General features: G+C 40.9%; 1 protein-coding gene across 7 annotated transcripts; it reads left to right on the forward strand.

The window, feature by feature from the left end:
- The first annotated feature begins 212 nt into the window (after positions 1 to 212).
- Positions 213 to 15,098, forward strand: arhgef37 (Rho guanine nucleotide exchange factor (GEF) 37). Of its 7 annotated transcripts, none has more exons than XM_037260115.1 (18): positions 213 to 330; positions 748 to 811; positions 2,994 to 3,174; positions 3,459 to 3,508; positions 4,268 to 4,366; positions 4,613 to 4,991; positions 6,143 to 6,272; positions 6,472 to 6,619; positions 6,687 to 6,886; positions 6,975 to 7,105; positions 8,234 to 8,338; positions 8,425 to 8,538; positions 8,617 to 8,786; positions 9,132 to 9,279; positions 9,359 to 9,487; positions 10,448 to 10,643; positions 10,816 to 11,003; positions 12,983 to 15,091. In XM_037260115.1, the coding sequence occupies exons 6-18, from the start codon at positions 4,626 to 4,628 to the stop codon at positions 13,196 to 13,198; spliced, it is 2,241 nt and encodes a 746-aa protein (XP_037116010.1). In that variant the 5' UTR covers positions 213 to 330; positions 748 to 811; positions 2,994 to 3,174; positions 3,459 to 3,508; positions 4,268 to 4,366; positions 4,613 to 4,625; the 3' UTR covers positions 13,199 to 15,091. The 7 variants fall into 7 exon arrangements, with proteins under 7 accessions (XP_037116010.1, XP_037116011.1, XP_037116009.1 ...); XM_037260116.1 differs by having other exon boundaries at positions 3,462 to 3,508; XM_037260114.1 differs by lacking the exon at positions 4,268 to 4,366 and having other exon boundaries at positions 12,983 to 15,098.
- Positions 15,099 to 20,614: the final 5,516 nt, after the last annotated feature.

Consider the following 20,614-nt stretch of genomic DNA (forward strand, 5'->3'; position numbering starts at 1 on the left):
CCATATTGCCCCCTACAGTCTTGGTGGACAAATGAGAACATCAATAAAAATATTTAATTTACGTGGGGCGGGGGGGGGGATCACGAAAATGGTCTTGGAGACGTTTACTAAAAATCAATAATTATTAAAATAATAAAATAATAACATTGAAATGTTATTGAACACATTTTAGTCAGCGGTGTTATTGACCAGACATCCCGTTTGTCAGGTAGTCTCGCGAGTTTGACAGGCGTGCTGCGTGATTGACCGATGAGGTGCGCGACTGCGAGCGACTTCAGAGTGACAACAAGAGCCGAGGATTTTATACTTGGAGAGAACAACCGCGACGAGGTAACGAAAATGGTTTTATTATTTGACATAAACGCTCTTTTCTCACAGTTTTATAGACAAACGACGCTGCTTTCGGTACTCAAGCTAACAGAATTTGCTTGCGTTGAATTTTTTTTTTTTTTATAGAAATAGAAACATGTCAGTCATTGTTGATACATCTCAGTATTTTATGGTTTTAAAGTATGTATATATTTTTTAAACCCCAGTATGCTGTTTTGTATTGTTTCTTGTAGTTGACACTTGAGTGATCTGTTGTGTTGTGCACCTGTTCCTTGTTGGTCATTCTATGGCGTAGAATCGACGCACAACTCTCAGATTCTAATGACATTTAACTCACTGGTGTTCTTAACGATTGCAATGACAATATGGTTGAGTTTGCAAAATACCAAATGTGTTTTCTTTTCTTTTTTTCTACAGCCGGAGCTGCCGTCAATCTTCCTCAGGAGAAACAATTTGAGAGAAGAACCCTTTCAATTGACAGGTATCTGATACAATAAACTTGAACTGTTAAGACAAAAAAAAGGTCATAATGTCATGATAATGTATTTTTTTGTGTGGAAACAATGGAGAATGCTGTGAGAACTAATTAATTATATAAGATGATGATGATGATAGAACTTTATTCATCCCACAGCGGGGAAATTTACTTGTCACAGCAGCGCATACGAGTGCAAGAAAACAACTGGCAACGTTTCAAAAAGGATAAATAACAGACAAAGACAAGTGCCGCTAGTAGAGCCGAAACACAATTTTTCTCATAATATTTGTACTTGAGAAAACCTTTTTCTTTCAAAGCTCATCATGAAATATTTATACTTTTCGGGATAGTCATCTGACTTCATTCTTTAATAATATTGCATTTGCAACTTTATCCTTTATATTTTAATATTAAAACTCAGTAAAGTTACAATTTATAATATATGTATTTTTTCATTTGGCATTATTCACAACTTTATTTTTGTAATATTACTAAAAAGCTAAAGTTTATTCTCAATGTAGTTCTCCTTTTTTTCTCGTATATTAATATCTAACTTTCATAAAATTACTGAAGGACACATTGTCGTTTAAAAAAAAACTACTTTTTGATGTGAACGCTAAACACTTCCTGAATGTACAGTTAACAGAACCGAAGTTGAATATATGGTAGTGAGTTGTCAAGTAATGCTAAAGTTTTTGTCTTCAGGGCGTTTAGCCTTTAACTGAGCTAAAATCTGCACTGACAAGTTGTCAGTTTCAGGAATGTCGTCCTGCAGCATTTCGAGCTCTCCGGCACGATTACTAATTCCTTCCTTGTCTCAAGACCATGATTTTCATCAGGCAATATGGCATTAACCAAATAGACATGTCCCTTTCTCTCTGAAACAACTTGACTCGACTGACAAGAGCCACTTTCTACCAAGTACTGCTTGTAGCAATACCACCCATGAACTATTCTAGGTACAATGGTTTAGTTCCAGCTTCCAAGCCAGTCGCTGCTCGTTCCTAGCTCGCTGGTTGAGTGCATTCATCATTGTCTTTGTGACGCTCACAGTGACAAATGAGAAAAGTAAATGCACAAGTTAACATTAGCGTGCCTCTGTTGGCTTGGCAGCAGCGCTGACTGTCATATTTAAGTACTACATGTCATATGCGGAATGTGTAGGCACCTTTTAAAACTTTTATTATGATTTATTATTTATATTTATTATTATTCAAACAATAAATTAAATCAACCACTTCACATTTACACATGTACACATCATCTGATCGTGTGATAGCTCTTCTCACAAATTATTCAATATAACCACCACCGGCGCATTGGTTAGCACGTCCGTCTCACAGTTGGGAGGGTGTGGGTTCGGTTCCATCCCCGGCCCTCCCTGTGTGGAGTTTCCGTGTTCTCCCCGTGCTGGCGTGGGTTTTCTCCGGGCACTCCGGTTTCCTCCCACATCCCAAAAACAGGCTTGGTAGGTCGATTGAACACCCCAAATTGTCCCTCGGTGTGAGTACGAGTGCTGAGGGTTGTTCATCTCTGTGTGCCCTGCGATTGGCTGGCAATCAGTTCAGGGTGTCCCCCGCCTACTGCCCAATGACTGCTGGGATAGGCTCCGGCAGGCCCGCGACCCCCGTGGGGACAAGCGGTATAGAAAATGGATGGATGGATGGACGGATAACCACCACCTTGCACAATGGAAATAAATATAATGCCTTGAGCTATGAGCTTCATTTGTTTTTTGAGCACACTTTTAAGTCACAACATTTTTAACCCAAAACATCTTTCCCCACTGAACTGAACTACGCAATGGCTTGTGTCTTAAAAGAACTCACAAGTCGAGTCACTCTTATCTCAAGGCAGCGCTGTAAGCCCCAAAGTAAAAATAAAAAAATGCATGTGCACAATCACTCCTCTTGCCAGTTATTAATGGAAGATTGATTAATGGAATGATTGGCTCAGAAAGTGACATCAGAGTACCTTACCAGCTGATGATGAAAACAAAAGAGGCATTTAGACTGAAAACACTGACGTAAAAACTGACCAACAGTTTTGGATTACACTCTGTGACAATTTTATGTTAGGGTACAGTCACCAAAGACCAACAGAAAAGAGTGAATTTTTTTTTTTTTTTTTTTTTACACACATTTTTTCTGCTGTTATAAATCTTATTGATATTGTCTCTCGGCAGAACAACATGACTGGCCAATTGGGAGAATATGGGACGTCCCGCCATGCTTTTGTCTTCCCCAGGGGACTCTGACGTTTAATTCGACCCTTGCCGGCCTTCCGGTGGAGAGGGTGGGACGGCAGACGTTCGATTGGTCCTCAGCTGCCCTGAGGAGCTGTCAGCGAATCCAGTTTGTGTCAGGGTGAGTGTCACTTCCTCTTCCCTGCTGCTGGCTGCTGCAGTCAATCAGCTTATTGTGCATGAATGTGTGGATGTGGGGGGGGTGGGGGGTGTCCCTCCTGTTTTCCTCTACCAAACAGCCGGCCCACCCTCCTTTCCGCTCCCATCCCCCCGCACACACACACTATGGTGAATCAACACTCACACACTCGTGCCACATGAGGCCATTCTGTGAGTGTGTATTTTTGTGTGTGAGTCAGTGGAGAAACTTAAATGAGCTTGTGCGCGCTTGTGTTTTCCATACAGCAGCAGAATTGAGAATCATCGCAGCTGCGCTGAAAAGTCTTCTTCATAAGGTTTGTGTCATTGTTGCTTTGTATTTTGAGTATGAGAAAGTACTTTTGCATTGTATGTTTGCTGGACTCCTCCACATGGAGCCACATTGGGATGACAGAGTAAGATAGAATAGAAGAATAAGATAGAATGCAACTAATATGCATGATGGAAATGGACAAAGTTTTCCCTAATAAGAAATAATACAGACACTTTGATACGGGGTGAAACTGTTGCTGACAAAGCTTTGTTATTAGCTGGAGAGGCAAATTTTTAAATTCGTGCTACAACATTAACACATAATTTTTTGAACCGCTTATTGTATTATTTAGTGTTAAAAAACAAATAAGATCACTCTTCGTTTGCTGAGAACGATCAAGCTTTTTGGAATGAATTTAAGATTGAGCATTGCCAGCAGGATCAGCTTTCTGGAATTACTTAGAAACCTTAACTAATGCCCGTCAACCCTCACCCTGGCTTGAAAATGTCATTTGAAACACTTGATGCGAGCATGAAACCACACTTTCAAACTGCAACCCAGCCTTGAAACCTTCATTTGAATTGCCAAGCTTTATTTGAAACCCTAATCCAGGGCTGAATTAGAATTAATAGATGAACTCCTACTTGTGGAAGCTGGCTCAAAACTTGTTGATTAAAGTGACAAGGTTGCGACTTACGGGACATGTCGTGATGAGAAATCACAGTGTTGAGCTAATAGATGCTTGAAATGATTTACATGATTGTGATTTCCTAAAATGTCTTATGATTCATTCACGCATTAGATTCGAGTCACCGCGCTCGTCGTTTCGCAGCCGTCGCAGTACTAATTGTCACAGCGGTGCGTCCGCAGATGCTTTGTCAACGTCTCGCTCGGGCTCCTGGTGAGTTAAGCTCCTAATCGTTCTAGCTTCCCACTTCCATGACAAAACCTTAGCGACTGCTGCTTTTCTTTGTGCATCCAACAATAACAACAAAACCTCGTCACCTGTGGCTCCCGCCCGCCTCTCTCTATGCGCGAATCAAAGCTAAGCCGCACCACACAATTGTACCTGTTGTCTACAATTAAACAGACTTTGTACCCTGTGCTACCATATCAATAAACGTGTTATTTTATTCTACTCAAATAGAGTGATCTCCATCATGGAGGTGCCGAGGATGCCTCCGCCTGTGCCCTTACCCCGCACAATTTTTAATCCCTCTCGGTCTCTGGGCGCTAAGAAGAACCTCTCCCTGAGCAAGCCATCACCGGAAGAGGAAAAGATTCAGGAGGAGAATGATCTAGAGGACGATGCATTTGGAGAGGATGAAGAGGAGAAGAGTGCAGATGTGACTATTTCCTCAGTGGAAGAGGTGGACAAGATGGCGAAGGAGGAGAAGGCAGCAAAGGAGAGGGCTGCACAGAGGCAGCTGATGTCCGTTCAGGAGCTGTTGCAGTCTGAGAGAAATTACCTGAGAATGCTGCAGATCAGCACCTTCACCATCAGGAGCAACCTGCAAAAATTACAGGTACAGCATACCAAAATGTGTTGGTGCAACGTGATGCCCATAAAGCTTGGCAAAAATGCAGAAACATCTCGCCAGGTAACATTTTTGCAAAGCTGCTTTACTGTCAGTTGGTGAGCCATGGGCATGGCAATGATATGCCTACAAAACCTGCAAAACCTAAGTTGTCACGTGCTGATAGCTTCATGTCAGTCGGTCCCAATAATACCCGAAACAAAATAGTAAAAAGGAAGTGTACAGTGACTTTTGGGACACTTTATTAGAACTACAATACAAACAAGGTCAGAGCAGAAATAGTAACAAAAAAGTAGGAAACATCCGAACCAGTAGAACACGTCGGCCACTCGGCTGGATTCCTCCACCTGTGTGACTGTGAATCACAGTGGAGCTGATGAAAGATGTTGTGAAGAGTAATGGAATGTGGCTTTATGGAAATGATAATGCACGATGGAGTTGCTTTTCGACCGTGTCAGAAAAAAAATCAAAATAAGGAATTGGGTGCTGCTCAAACAGAAAGTAACATGCAGGATTTATAGCAAGTGTACATGGATAGCGTTATGCTTGGAAAATAATAAAATGGAGTGAGGAGTGAAATGTCCCAAACATTGGGAATGGTGAAAAATGGCCTCATTTAGACAATGTTGCAATTGTGTAGCATTGTTGAATGCTCAAGTTGCGGGCTTGTTTTCTGGGCACAATACAAATTGTTCATTGTCTCACTGGCCAACTGTTTGCGCATCAGACCGACTCAACAGCTTTGGCCCACATTGTTTCTTTATGACATTGAAAGAACAGCTTATTATTGGCCAACTATGCGCATAAATGTTGTTAAACTAATGTATGGTAAATAATTGGAAGATGCCCAGTGAGAGATTAATAGGCCAGTTTTACAGAACAATCTTTTTTTAATTCAAACTTTTCTCACCAGCATACAAATGCTTGCTAAATTTGGTGCGGTTTGGATTTGGCTTAAGCCCTCAGTAAGGCCATGTAATCCTCTAAAAGTGTTATTATGCTACTGACAACTGGCGTTGGCAGAACAATTTAGTGAACCACACCAATAAATACCAAAATGTCTTGTGAACACAACATGAGTGAGTGGGCCTTTTGTTGTTTCACAGTGTGTGTCTTTCTGTATTGTGTGTCGGTCACAGCCTCCGTTGGCTAACTTAGACAGCATGTTCCTGTATGTGGAGGATGTGATGGACGTGTCCAGTCGGCTGATTAGTCTACTAGAGCAGAAGCAGCTCCAGCCCGGAGAGCCGCTCTTCCTCGAGGCACTGTGTAAGTAGGAACCCCTTTATCCTCTGGCCAGCTTTTATGTTCACACCACACTTGATCTGTGGACTATTGAAACACACAACATGGGGATAGTAGTTGAATTCATGGCTGTAGGTTTTCCGATGGAAAAGTTGAGTTCTAACTGTAACAATCCATGGACCTCAAACTCACCCTAAAATCCCCTTGTCTGACTTTCCAACAGGTGACGCGTTCCTCAGCCTGTCCTCTGATATCGAGGCAGCCTACAAGGAGTACCTAGCCAACTACAATCGTGTCACCATGGTGGAGAACTCCTATAAACAGAAGGAGGCGCTGTGGGACCAGATTGTCAACGTCATCAAGACATCAGCGTAGGTTTTGAAACGTTCACAAGACAAAGGTTCCTGACTCCCTGTCCTCACTTATGTGATTCCACAGGCCTGAAGTGAACGCCAGCTCGCTGACTTTCTTCCTGGTGATGCCCGTGCAGCGCATAGCCCGCTACCCTCTCCTCCTGCAGACAATCCAGAAGCACACGGACACACAGCACCCGGCGTACTCGCTGCTGGAAAAGACGGCACACACCTCCGTCGCCATAAACTGTCACATCAACGAGTTCAAGCGCTTCCGGGAAGTCGGTGAGAAGCTCTTAAAAGTTCTCAGCACATCTGAGATCAGCCGACGGGATGAGTTTGAGCTCTTTGTTTGTTCCTGGCGTCCTCCTAGCCGACAAGTACAAAAAGAGTGAAACGCTGAGCATCATGGACAAGATCAATCGCTTGAATTCGCACAGCATCGCTAAGAAAACAGCCAGGATCGGCCAGTTCATCAAACACGAGACAGGCATGGTTCCCAAGGTGACACGCTCACGCACCAAACACTCTATAGACGGTGGGCCGTGCGGCAAAGACTTATATTAAAATTATAGTTTTTAACTTCCATGTCAGTCATCGGGGCTAGGAGATTTGATAAAATGGTGTCCAACAACCTTCTAAAGAACATTCCGGTACTTTTTTGTTCACACGCATAAATGTTACACATTAGCAAGTACCGTTCCGCTAAACTGGGCAACTTGACTTAACTTCTGATTTTTCCCAGGATCTTTCTACACATTTCCTCCATTTCATGCTGAGGAACATATAATGAGTGTTCATGAGTGTTAGTGTTTTTTTTTCTTGTTGAAGAAGAAGAAGAAGAATTTTATTGTGTATGTATTTTTTTTTAAAGGGCCACCCTGAACAACCCAATGGAACTTTTGAGCAACATTCTGTTCGGAAACTCAGAATGTTGTTCAAATGTGCCGATGAGTCAGACATTCAGTTGAGCATACGCCAGATAGTAAGCAGCTGCATAGCTACGGACCGCGGGACAAGGCTGATGAAAGATTGGCAAATACTAATTATATTATTATTTATTTTTATTGTCTTAAATCATTTAACCTTAACTGTAATTGCATCTTTAGCCAAAAGTACAATCCTAGCGGATTGTTGCAGGATTTCTGCTTTGTGGTTAAAAAAAAAAAAAGAGAGGAAACGACAAAGAAGAACAAGAAGATGACCACAGATGTACAAAGAAGAAGGAGAAGCAAGACAGTCATGGCCACCAACCAATTTTTAATTAACGTTTGTACTCGTTCATGAAGAAAGTTAGCTAGCCAAACACCTGCTTTTACTTTGGGAAAGAAAAAGCGCACCAGTAACCGAATCAGTACTAAAACGATGAGTTATGAGTACAACATTAATCCCTCTTCTGTGAAACAATTATATTGTTTAGTCTTCTTTTTAACCACTAAATAATACCAAATCAGCAACAGTAATTTAGCTGATAAAACAGTAAAAGGGGAAAAGTTTTGTAATAGACTTTCATTCCAAATATAATTTTATCTGATTATTCTGTTATTCCCTGGTATAATCAATAGAAAAATCGATTGTCGAAATATTTGATAGTGACAGCCTTTGGTACGTACTGTTTGTGTTCTGTTGCAGCTAGTGGATGAGGAGTTTGATGCCCTCGAGGACTTCTTTTATGTGCTTGAGCATGGTATCTTGCAGCTACTGGACAATGTGGAGCTCTACCTCCATCACCTCCAGGTAGCTACACCTTGCTGGACCAACTTGCCATTGGAATAAGTTGACGTGCAAGAATATCATCGCTATGTTCTTTGTTTGATGGTCAGACTTTCCTGGACTGCAAAACGGAGGAGTTTGACCTGGACATGGATGGCGAGAAGGTGCCCATTTGCTATAAGGAGATCACCACTGGACTCAGACAGTGGATCCTGCCTGAATTTGTGAGTGATAAATCAACATCAACTAAAATCACGTCAATATATCATTGATAACTGACGTGGTCACTGTTTGCCACGCAGGAAAAGAGGATGAGGACGTTGATCCACAAACCTTTGTGTGCACTACGTGACCTCCTGGCAGGCCCAAGGAACTTGATCCGTAAGAGGCTGCACAAGCTACTTGACTATGAAGTGATTGAGGCGAAACCTTCCCTGAGCTACGACGAGCAGGCCATTGCCAACACGTATAGGTGAGAACTGGCATGCTTTAGTTACAGAAATGACGTCATGGCCTTTCTCCCTTCCTCCTCCCCTCCATCATGCGTTTCAGTGACCAATTATTGCAAGTTTTTTTGGGGTCTATTTAAGATAAACTTGCCTTCCTACCAAATTTCATCTTGCTAAGGACAACTAACGAGGATGTCGTTTTAGGACATGCTGAAAATGGGCAAAATGTCATTGTCAAGGCAAAATTGCAGACGTGTCGTGTCAGGCATGGATTCTTGAGACTTTTTTTGACATGTCTAGCAAATTTCTTGTTGCTAACTAAAACGAATGTGGGTCCTAACAGGAATGTTCTGGTACTCTTAATGCAGGACAATGAACACGTTGCTGCTCAACGAGCTTCCCAAGTTCAACAGCTTGGCGTTGCAGATGATCTGGAGCATGTTGGGAACGTTCAGCTGCCTCCACAAAGACCTTGCCTCTGACTTGCAGCAGCTCTTCCATAGTTTCGCTCAACAGGTACCAGTCCCATATTGGAGCCAATACCTTTTATGGCTGTTTTCACTTGTTCCTACCATGCCTTTTATCTCCCACCCAGCTTCCTCACAGCTCTTTAAACACTGCTGCATTCTGGGAGTGGGCTGAGACGGCAGTGCTCGAAGGGGCGAGGAGGCTGGATACTTTGGGTCAAAATGTGGAAGAGACGCTATTGCGGCCCTCCTTTCTGGTCCGTACACACCTCAACATATTTTTTTACCTGCTTTATTATTCGTTTGCTATTTACCACAGTGCTACCTTGACCGACAAATATATTTCACTTTCCTAACCCAACAAGGATAGCTTGCTTACTCTTCTCCTTTTTGAGTTGTTTTGACAATAGGCAACAATTTGAAAGTGGTCAACCGTTATCTACAGCTGACAGGCCAAAATGTTTGGAATTTTTAATTTAAAAGTGCTAGTTTGTTCAAAAAAATCTTCTAAGCTACATGTTTTCCATGTATAGTAATTTTATAAATTGTCATATTAATTAATTAGTTTCTGCATTATTTTGTTTATTCTCCGAACATTTTGAATAAAGTGAAGAACCAAAGTAAAAAACAAAGTCAAACACAAGTAAAACGTGAAGAATTCAAGTTCAAAACATTTTTAAGAACCATGAACAAAAAAGTCAAACCCAGGTCAAAAACAAGAGGTAAAGTAAAAAAATAAATTTCAATAACAATGTTAAAACAAAAATCAAATTCCAAGTCATAAACAAGTAAAATTTCTAGAAATTTGGCAAAAGAAAACCTAAAACGTTGAAGCTCGTCAAAATTAATAACCGAGTTAAAAACTGTCAAAAACTAAAGTCGGTGACAAGTAAAATTAGTCAAGGAATAAGTCAAAAACCTCACCAAGAACCAAGTCAGCAACCACATGAAGAACAAGTAATATGACAAAATGTAAATGTAAAACAAGCTTGATGTATTGAAAGCAATTAAAATGGCTTCAGAAGTACAAGTAGTAAGTAGGAGACTTTAGTCGTTGGACGTGTGAATACTATAAACTGTAATTCAATGTGAACCAAAGAAGGCACGATCATCTTTCCTGCTCAGTCACTATCTCATTGGCTAACATGATCAGTAGGTCAAGCTGCATGACATCACATGACATTTTTCTCCCCATCTTTACCATCTGCTTTGGTCAGCCATTAAACTCGTCCTCGCAGCAGCGACTCCAGCAGTTGACGAACAAGCACAGTTCCGACAAGATATACCAGGTGCTGAGCACCGTGGTGGGCAGCCGAGACCTGGACCTCAACCTCGCCAAGGGAGAACTAGTGGCCGTCATCAGTCAGGCAGACACCCGCGGAGACAAACGCAGATGGCTCGTGGATGCTGGGGGTGAGTGGTTGGGTGCTGGTTGAGAACCAGTCCAGAACAAGTGTAGAACAACCAAGTCAAAACTAGCTGAGATATCCTCCAAAAACCCCGTCAACAGAAGCAAAACCAGAACCTCGCACCCCTGTTGCATCAAGCTGTGTCTAATAAGTGTGGTTGCGCTTGTGCCCTGCAGACAGACGAGGCTATGCGCCGGCCTCCAAGTTGACCCGCTATCACCAGGCCGAGGAGGAGCCTCCACCCTCGCCTCATCTGAACCTCCCGCAGGTTACCGGTGACTTCAGAAGACACTCGTACACGTCCGAGCTCTCACACACGACTGCAACAGCCACTCGGCTGGCTTTCAGTCAGCCATGCTTCCAGGTGACCACACTCATCCTCACACACCCTTTACTGTACAGTTAAGTCAGATACGGCTGTTTACAGGGCAGGACGATATGCAGTAGCTTATAGGATCATCAAAAATATAGAGCGCTGATACCAGTACGAGTATTTGAATAGTCACCGATACTGACACCAAGCACTAGTCACTAGTACTTTTGATACATAAAATTTCCCACAAAAGACAGTCACAGTATTTTTTTTGGAAAATACCTTTATATTTATATTTAAATTTGTCTGAAATGAATGGTCATTTTCTATTCTTCTAATTTCTGGGCTTCTGATTGTAAAACCACAAGCGGGCGGCCGATACTGGTAACGACCATTGTTGCGAGTACCGATACTATGAACTAAGGCTGGTGTCCGCACTGATACCAATATTTGGTATTGGGTCTCGCCCATCACAAGAGCAAATAAGTACTGAAGTAAGACGGACGTCTGTCAACAGGTCTGAGGTGAACGAAGGTGCTCAATATCTGAGGGAGGGGCAACTCCGGCCGCATGCCAAAGTGTGTCTTCAGGCTCCGTTTTTGCCATTCCTTAAAAAATCTGTAAGACTGAACTGGTGAAAAAGAGTAACAATGGTTCATGGTAATGAGTCTTACGTATTTTCGCTTATGTAAAAAACATTTACTTTACAGGGTCTTTAAGAACCAAACAATAACAAGTCTGAAAGTCTAAAACCAGCCCCCCCCCTAAAAAAACAAGCCAAGAGCCACATCAATAATAGTTATTATTATGAAGCGCGTACATCCAAATAAATCCCTCTTATAATACCCATAATAGTCGGCCGGTTGCCTGGCTCTCTGCACTTGAGTCAATAAACCCCCCCAGCTACTTACAATCCATAAATAAAGCATGACTTCAGCAATGACATTTAATTATAATATTGACAATTATAACATGATATAATAGTGTTTATATGATGCAATCTGAAATTACTCTAACACCAGGAAGTGTGACTACTGAGTGTGTGCATTTGTGTGTGATTGATTGATGTTGTGCGTGCGTGCGTGCGTGCGTGCGTGCGTGCGTGTGTGTGCGTGTGGATGATGTAGTGCACTTCCTTATCGCCTGTCAAAATGACTGAAGGTTCAGGTGACCTCCTCCAGTCATCCCTGAGCTTTCTCTCATGAGAGACTTGCACAATTTGAGGACACGTGACCTTGATAATGACAACGAAGAGTTCATTTCAGGAAACAGGGCCGTTCATTTAACCCCAAATGCGTTATGTTTGAGAGCGCCTTAACTTCCTGGCAACATGCCATCACTATCAGGGAGAAAATAATGACATCGCTGCATAGACAAGTCAAACGGCATGTACAGTGAAGAAAACGAATATATATTGCAATAAATAAAAAAAAAACATTTAAACAACCATAAAACAATGGTGTGAATAAACACAGAAGTTCAAAACCAGAAAAAGAAACTGTCCAAAAATAAGTGAATAAACTAAAAACAAAATCCCAAAGCTTGATCAGTAGCTATTTGACTTTTGTACAGCGCAGTCAAACGCATTCCCACTGGAGCACTCCAATATGCTAAGTTGCTAACACCAAAAACTGTAGGATGTAAGACACTTGTACTTGCATTTCTCACTAATATGCAAGATGTAAATAAGCCTTGCTCTGATTGGGCTGCTGTTCTTTTTAATTTATCATGGCAAGAATTGGTTTTTCCTCTGGTTGCTAGTTCCGAATATATGGAGCTCTTGTGGCCACTACGTCTTCATTGTTATTCTTTCCTTTTTTGAGGGGTGCAATTGAAATTCAGCGGGCCATTGGCGAAGTTGTGGCCGGTCAGTTCACCCAGGTGGAAAATTGTTTTTTCTCCTCTATGCCGACGCCCAGCAACCTTGCGGCTGTTTTTCGAATGTAGTCTTCTATATTTTTTATCCCGCCTGCATGCTGAGGCCGCACAACCGTGTGGCTGCGACTGACTGCCGCCCGGTGTGTCTATAGGTGTTTGCGATGTATGGCTTCACAGCACGAGGAAACCACGAAGTTTCTGTGGCGGCAGGCGACCCGGTGCAGGTGCTAGAGCCTCACGACAAGCGGGGCAACCGTGAGTGGAGCCTGGTGGAGGTGCGAGGTCGGCAGAGGGGCTATGTGCCCTCCAACTACCTGGCCGTGGCCCCCATCCCGGGCGCGCTAACCTCCTGCCAACCATTCTGCTAGCACATCTGCCGTGGCCGCTCGTGTGCAAAAGGTTAGCTGACATCATCAACCATAAAGAAATAGATGTGTGTTAAAGACTGCACACACTAAGCAAAACACTGGTTACAACTCATCGAACCACGGTGGGGGGGGGGGGGGGGGGGGGGTTTCAACAACAGAAAAAATGAAAAGGCAAAACAAAGTCTAGCAGTCAAAATGCAAATTAATGTATACAGACAAGAACCAGGTTAAAAAAAATAAAGTAACTGTGTCAAAACCAGTCGAAAGAACGCTCAAAAAGTCAAATTCTGTCAAAAAAAAGTAAATAGGTTTTCTTGGTTTTAGATATTGTTCTTGACATTTTATGACTCTTTTAGATAAGTTCTGTCATGATTTCTGATTTGTTTCTTCACTCCTCTCGACTGGTTCTTGCCTTGGTTTTCGAATTGGATTGGACTATTTATTGCTTATTTTTGGGGATTCTTTTGATTGGTTCTTTGATTTTGGTTTTGACTATTCATGAGTTTTTACTTGTTACCTGTTTTTTGGTTGTTACCTTTTTGAACAAAGTCTTTGTTTTTTTTAACTTCATCTTTGACTGTTTTAGGCTAATTCTTGACTTTGTTTTTGAGTGATTCTTGAAATGTTTACATAACTGTTGCTCAAGTCTTTTTGACTTGGTTTTTACTGTTAACTGTTCTGGGCTACTTGGTTTATATATTTTTTTTGGCTCTAAACACTTGACTTCACTTAGTTTATGACTAACTTAAATTTTTTTTTTGATTTTGATTGTCTGTCCTGAGAGGTTCTGTTGAAATTCAGCCAGTGGTTAAAAGCTCGGAAAACATTATGTAGCCCCCCCTAAACCATCCTCAGTGGTTAGTTGTTGGAGATGATGGGCTGTGTGTGTGTTGTTAACCAGCTAGCAGCTACAATGGCGCCACTGCATGGACACTGAAGGACCTAATGCTGCTTTTTGCAATGGAGATGACCTCACTCAATGCCTTCCACATGACTGTGAAGAGACACTGCAGTGAGATGTCGGTGAAATGAAGGAAACGCTGCAGATTTTGGATCATAGTTTTCGTTTTGTTTCGAAGGACTTTTTTATGTTATTACATTAGTGCACTAAAGACATGTCAGGATTTGGTAGGACTGAAATTGTAAATATAGTGATGCCTTGAAGTACTTGAGTGACTGACTTGCAATTCTTTTTAAGTCGTCAAATTTAATTTAGACCTGTGTGCACAAACTTGAGACAGGAACATTAGTTTGCCAAATGTAAACAATTTATCACTAAAATGTTTTGAGCTATTTGTCACTCCCAGTTGAAGCTTACTGTCACAATAAATAAATGTATACAATGTCAGGTCACTGTATATTTAAAACAACTACATAACTCCGCTTATTAACAACAAATCATACAAAATCCCATTGGTATGCAAACAATATATGAACACAAACGGAAGAGCAACACGCGTAGACAGACAATACTCACAGGCTGGCACATATACAGAACGACTAAATTTAAATTCCTCGTTTCCCGGGTAATTCATAATTCCCACTTTGCACGATAGAAACACACAAAACTTGAAATAATCCAATAAATATAATATTCAAATAATCTAAAACTAGTTTAAGTATTGCAAATAATGCAAACACAGAGCTAAAAATTTGATTCTGCATTCTGTTTTATCGCCCTGATGCATACGGGGAATATTAACATTGCACAGTGTGTGTGTTGCCAGTATTAACACTAACGTGTACGCTTGTGCTCTAAATTTGTATATCTGTATTACTGTTTTTTGGCTGTCTTTTATTAACTTATTGGAGACATTGGAAGTGTCCATTTCGTTGAATGTAGCAGCACGCCAATGCTAAAGATACTTCAATAAAGCTATGAAATCCAACTCATTTCACACGGTTTTGCCTTTGGAATTCTGTCTATCATTCTCAAAGTCACACTCCAAAATGCAGAATTATATTATCGCCAAGCATTTACATACGTTGTCCTGGAATGTTTGTTTCATTTTGTCCATAACAGAAATCCACTTCAGTTGATACCATAGTTGAACATATGTAGTATTAAGAAAATCAATGATCAGTTTAAAGACTGCAGATGACTTGAGCACCCGTGGTTTGACATTTCAACCATTTGATAGAAGCTCATAATTTTAAAACCTGTGTTTTGTAATGAATGCCCTAAAGAAATACAAAATGCAACCGTTGTATTGGTTGTTAGTTAAATATATAGAATCTTAGGACAATATTGGAATAGAATATCAAGGTAATTATAAATAGAATATTTATCAAAGTAAGTCATTTTGCATACTTGATAGTTCTAAATAATATAACGTTTTTAATTTGATTGAATAATTGGTTAATTATGAATACAAGAATTAAAAAATGGAATTATTTGTAAAATAAACTACAATAAATACAGAAATAACAGTAAAATAAACTATTTTACATGCTTTTATTTTACATATAAATCATTTGATTTTATATGCTGTATTTTTAGCATGATTTTTAAAAAAATAATATTGAACAATTTTACAAAATGCAAGAAATTCTGGAATATTAAAATAAACATTACATACATTTGTAGTACCTCTTGTTTTTCTGCCCACCCGCTTAATAGATCCAATTGTTGATGTTTTTGTCCTATATAATGTGTACACTATTAACTTAGCATCCTGATTTGTTTTGGATGATTTCACTTTGACATGCATTTTTTTTTTTGTGTGTGTGTGTGTTTGTGTGTGTGTCACTTTGTAAAGGCTTAATGTATATTGTTGGTCCAGAGAGATTATTTCTGTTGTTCAAGGTGTCAGCTATCATGGATAACTGGCATTGTAACATGTTCAACAACTGTTTGTGTTGCCCCTTAAATTGCCTGTGTATTTTTTGTGTGTACGTGTCAGCTTAGATGTGTTCCTTCATCAGCCATTTGCTACAAAATGTCTTCAGGCATCTGCTGGCTGCTGCTTGTCTGCAGATGTAGCTTGCGCGTGTGTGTTGATGCAGCAGAGTTGCACGTGTGAAACAGTAACAGATCTCATTCTATAAATATCTTATCCTCCAGCTGAACGCGGGCTAAAAATAGAATTTGTCTCTCAGAGCTGCTTTCTAGCGGAGCGCAGGAGAAGTGCACCGACTTGATCTTGAAACGCAGTCAGTGAATTCTTTGGTGAATGGTATTCAAAGATGACAAGTAATCACCTGAATTATTTGGTAATGTGATTGTGACAAGTTAATTTGCATTACAAATGTGTCTGTGCTTGTGTATGCGTGTCTGCGTGCGGAAAGACAACGGTTAACCAAATGTTACTAATGGAAGCCTCTGGGTGACAGCCAACCATCTGTGCCGCTGCATGCAATGGTGTGTGTGTTGTGTAGATCTGTGTAAGTGTACGTGTGTGTAGACGTGTAGGTGTATGTGCGGGGAGGTTCATTTCAAATATATTGATTTTGTCATTGCTGTACATATGAAGATAATGAAGAAATAAGGTCAAATAGTTCTTTGAGAAGTGTACTGTACTTCATTACAGAGACTCCACCTTTTTTTAATCTTAATATGGTTAAAAAAGCCAAACTAATACCAAAAGTATCAAAACACTAACACAATGTACATACAAAGTACTCAAATAAATGAACAAAATCGAACAAACCTGCTGTAAAGATCAAAACTAACTGAATAAAAAACAATTTAGGACCAAGTAATGGACTAACTGAGGTCTATTTGAGTGTGTAGCTCACGAACTGACATGATTAACTAACTAGCTAAGCACATAAATAAATAACCAACTGCCCTAATAACAAACTTTTTCTGACTAACTTACAAATAAATCGCTGAATGACAAACTGGATAGTTCACTGAATGGCCATCGCAACAACTAACTGAGTGATTGACAGAAATAAAAATGGTCCAATACTCTTTAAAAACTTAAAAAAGGTAGGAGTAGTTTCTTCCTCAAGGACCCACAATTGTCCCTCAACGTCTTACAAGACGCTTCCTCTCCTCATCCCGTCCAAGCTCCCAAGAGCACCCTCTGCTGATAGCGGCAGCAGACTGTAATGTGTCTCCAAAATTGAAACAGGCTGACGCTGCAATTGCACAGGCGGCGGCGTGGGTGAGGCTTGATGCAGTGTGACATGTGTGCCGCTATGTGTATTAATCCTGTGTACTGCAGCCCTGTCAGTGCACATCTGTCACCAAACATCTGTGCACTGTGCCAAGCCTATCTTTGTCAACAATATGTGGCAGAAGTAAGACACCTAAAAACATGTCACCTTTCTTACAAGCAAATTTAATGTATACGGTAAACAGTATATACGTATATACTATATTTCGATATACAGTTAAACCCTGGAAGTCAACCACGTCGGTATGCCACATATTCGTTTGTTTGACGCATTTTTTTTTTTTTTTTTTTACTTCTTGACAGCATTAGCAATCAGTCTGACCTGCCCTACTCCTCTTTGCTCTCCTTTTCATCCTTCACCTTGCTCGCCTTCTTTTATCTCTGCCACATCATGTCATTCTTCATCCATTTTCTCCCTCTTCTCCTGAAAAAGAAGAGCTCAGAGCTTCATGTCAATTTCATCTTATCATCTCCAACCAACCTCTCTTCAAACTAATAGGAATGGATTACCATTACCTTTACATATAGTGTGTGTTTGTGTGTGTGTGTTGTGGGTGGGGTTACCATGGGGGTTATTGATGGCACTGACCTTCAGCCTCACGGAATGATGGGTGTCCTGCTCAATAATAGATTGGACGCTCTCCCATCAGCAGGCATTTGTCCATGAGAGAGTGACAGATATACGAGGCTTTTTATTTGCTGCGTCTCCAGGTCAATTTGGTCCGCGGGCACCTGATGTCGTCCATGTACATTGTTGTTGTTTTTTTTATATTATTACTATGCTGAAACCGTCATGTTGAAAAAGTTTAAGCAAGTTTCAGCATTTAAGATTGCCAACCCACTGGAGTAGTCGGTTCAGTTGCTTTGATTGTCTAGTTCCTTTGGTTATGAATTGGTGAAATTGTTATTTGAGAGGTATTACGTTGATATATTATAAATTATATTGATAGATGTGGAGTCAAAGTCAGGCAGTGTTGCTTCAATTTTTTTTTTCCGTGAGCGCCTCACATTGGGGGGACTACGAAACATTGTGCCCGCCGCCTACACCTGCCAGGGGTTACCGGGAGCTTGACCCCTTTGTTGTTTTTCCACTTGAGCAGCATAGTATGTGAGTGTGTGTGTGTGTGTGTGTGTGTGTGTGTGTTTCTGTGTGTTCACATTAAACAAACACACCAGGACTTAACCTTTACACCACGTTATGAAAACACACAATGAGGGGGCCTCAATATTTTTGTGTGCACGTGTGTGTGTGTATGCACATGTGTGTGCACGTGCGTGTGTGTGCACGCGCGTGTGTGTGAGTGCGTGCGTGTGTGTGTGTGTGAGTGAGTGTGTTATCAGTCCGCCACACAGCGGTGTGACCGTTACATGTATGTCATGTCATGTGCATGTGTGTGTTTTGTGGGGAAGACCGGAGGCGTTCTTGTTTTGAATTCCTTGACGCCAACTGTCGTAATAGACTTGTAAGTGCTGCGTGTGTGTGTGCATGTGTCACATTAAAGAGGAAAACTACCAGAGGCAACCACAACACCCTCATGGCCTTGGAAATGAACTTGTCATTATTACATAATTACACAATGAATTTAACTGGCCCCAATTAAACACTAAATACATTTCTGATTACAGTGAGATATGACCATCATTATTTTAGTACTGCGTATACTCGATAAACGTTTTGTGTTTCATTTGTTGTGGTGAGCTGTAAGAGTTTTCTTGTGAAGTATGTATATTGGGGGGGTAAAGTGTGCAGGATTAAAGCCAAATGTCCTTTACCGGTGATCACTTCTTTTGCTGTCGGTATTCTTTGACCATTATTTATGCTAAGCTACGCTGGCCTCTCCTCTTCGCATCCCGTGGAGCATCCCCCTGTGCGACTGTGACATCATCGATCCAGAAGCGAGGCGGCCTTCAGACGGCCTTGGAAGCAGCATTCGCTCTCGCTCTCTCTCTCTCACACACACAGCACAACTCACACACAGACGTACACTTGCACATACACACACATGTAATGTCCACTCGTGATCAATAGCAGTGCTAATGGGAAGCTAACATACACACACAGACGCACACACGTGCACACTGCTCTGTGTGAAGAGAGAGGATAACGTCACTAGTTTGGGAATAACCTTTATATTTTAAGTGTTTGATAGATCTTTTTTCACATTTTGGTATTTCTATGTATAGGATGAAGGCACTTGGCAACAGGCTTGTTTCATGTTACATCTTTTTTTTCTTTTGGTGATTTTAGATACCGAATTTTGTTTCTTATTGTATTTCTTTACATTACTTTTAAATGTTTCAAATGTTTTTAAAGTTTTCTGTTAATGTGTTTAGCCAATGTATTTTTCATTCATTTCAAGTAATATATTGGTCAAGTAATATAAATGTAAACAAATCAAATGTTTACTTTTGATTTTTTTATGTATTGTGTTATAAGTGTTGTAAATGTAAAATAAATACTATAATAATTATAAATAATAACTGTATGCAGTGAGTATTTGATTAAATGGAGACCAACCATTTTTAACCAAAACATTTTAACGCATATGAATGAATATTCAAATAATTTTAGTATTTATTTATTACATCCCCAAGAGATTATAGATTGGTGTCAATATGAACGTGCTATGAAGGCTGGTTGGATATGACCTTTGAACCCTGGCTCTCTGCCTATTGACCTCATACTACTTGCATGTTGTTTATCATTCAAAGGTCAATAGTGCTCTTTTCTGTTGACATTGTTTTAAAGCCTCTCTCGGGCAGCAGGGGATGCTAATTCAGGAAGGCTTCCTATTGGCCGCCTGCGAGGAAGAAGAAAAAGACGATGAGGAGAGAAGAGAGAGAGAGTGAGAGTGATGAGTCATGTGACCCAGCGGCACGTGTAAAGCCTCTCCCTTTGCCTGTGCTTCCACTTCCACAGACGCTCTGGACCAATCACGACGCGGCGTCTCTGTGTCATGGTGCTTAGCCGCCACCACCGCCACTCCACCCCCAATGTCAGACTCCATGTCAGTGCCTTTAACCATGTCATGCCCACAAGCAGGAGTCTGATTGCACTGGCTCAAAACATGAGCCATTCTTGTTTAAAATGTAACTACTACTAAATGATGCTTTGTGTAAAAATTAAAGTTTAAAAGATTCAAAAGAAGTAAAGTAAATTATTGCTATTTTTCTGGGCAGCTTGGTGCAGCGTTCGATTCTGGCTCCGGCTTACCTGTATAAAGTTTGCATGTTCTCCCCGTGCTTGCGTGGGTTTCTTGAATTTTTTTTGGGTGACATAGATGTGTCATAG

The sequence above is a fragment of the Syngnathus acus genome, chromosome 10 (genome assembly GCF_901709675.1).
Source record: "Syngnathus acus chromosome 10, fSynAcu1.2, whole genome shotgun sequence".
NCBI classification, from domain to species: Eukaryota; Metazoa; Chordata; class Actinopteri; order Syngnathiformes; family Syngnathidae; genus Syngnathus; species Syngnathus acus.

Bases quoted from the DNA above. Each gene is read 5' to 3' on its own strand.
- arhgef37 (XM_037260114.1), top strand. From the start codon at position 4,626: ATGGAGGTGCCGAGGATGCCTCCGCCTGTGCCCTTACCCCGCACAATT. The intron at 7,106-8,233 runs GTGACACGCTCA...GTTCTGTTGCAG, and splicing joins AGACAGGCATGGTTCCCAAG to CTAGTGGATGAGGAGTTTGA. The intron at 8,787-9,131 runs GTGAGAACTGGC...CTCTTAATGCAG, and splicing joins GCCATTGCCAACACGTATAG to GACAATGAACACGTTGCTGC.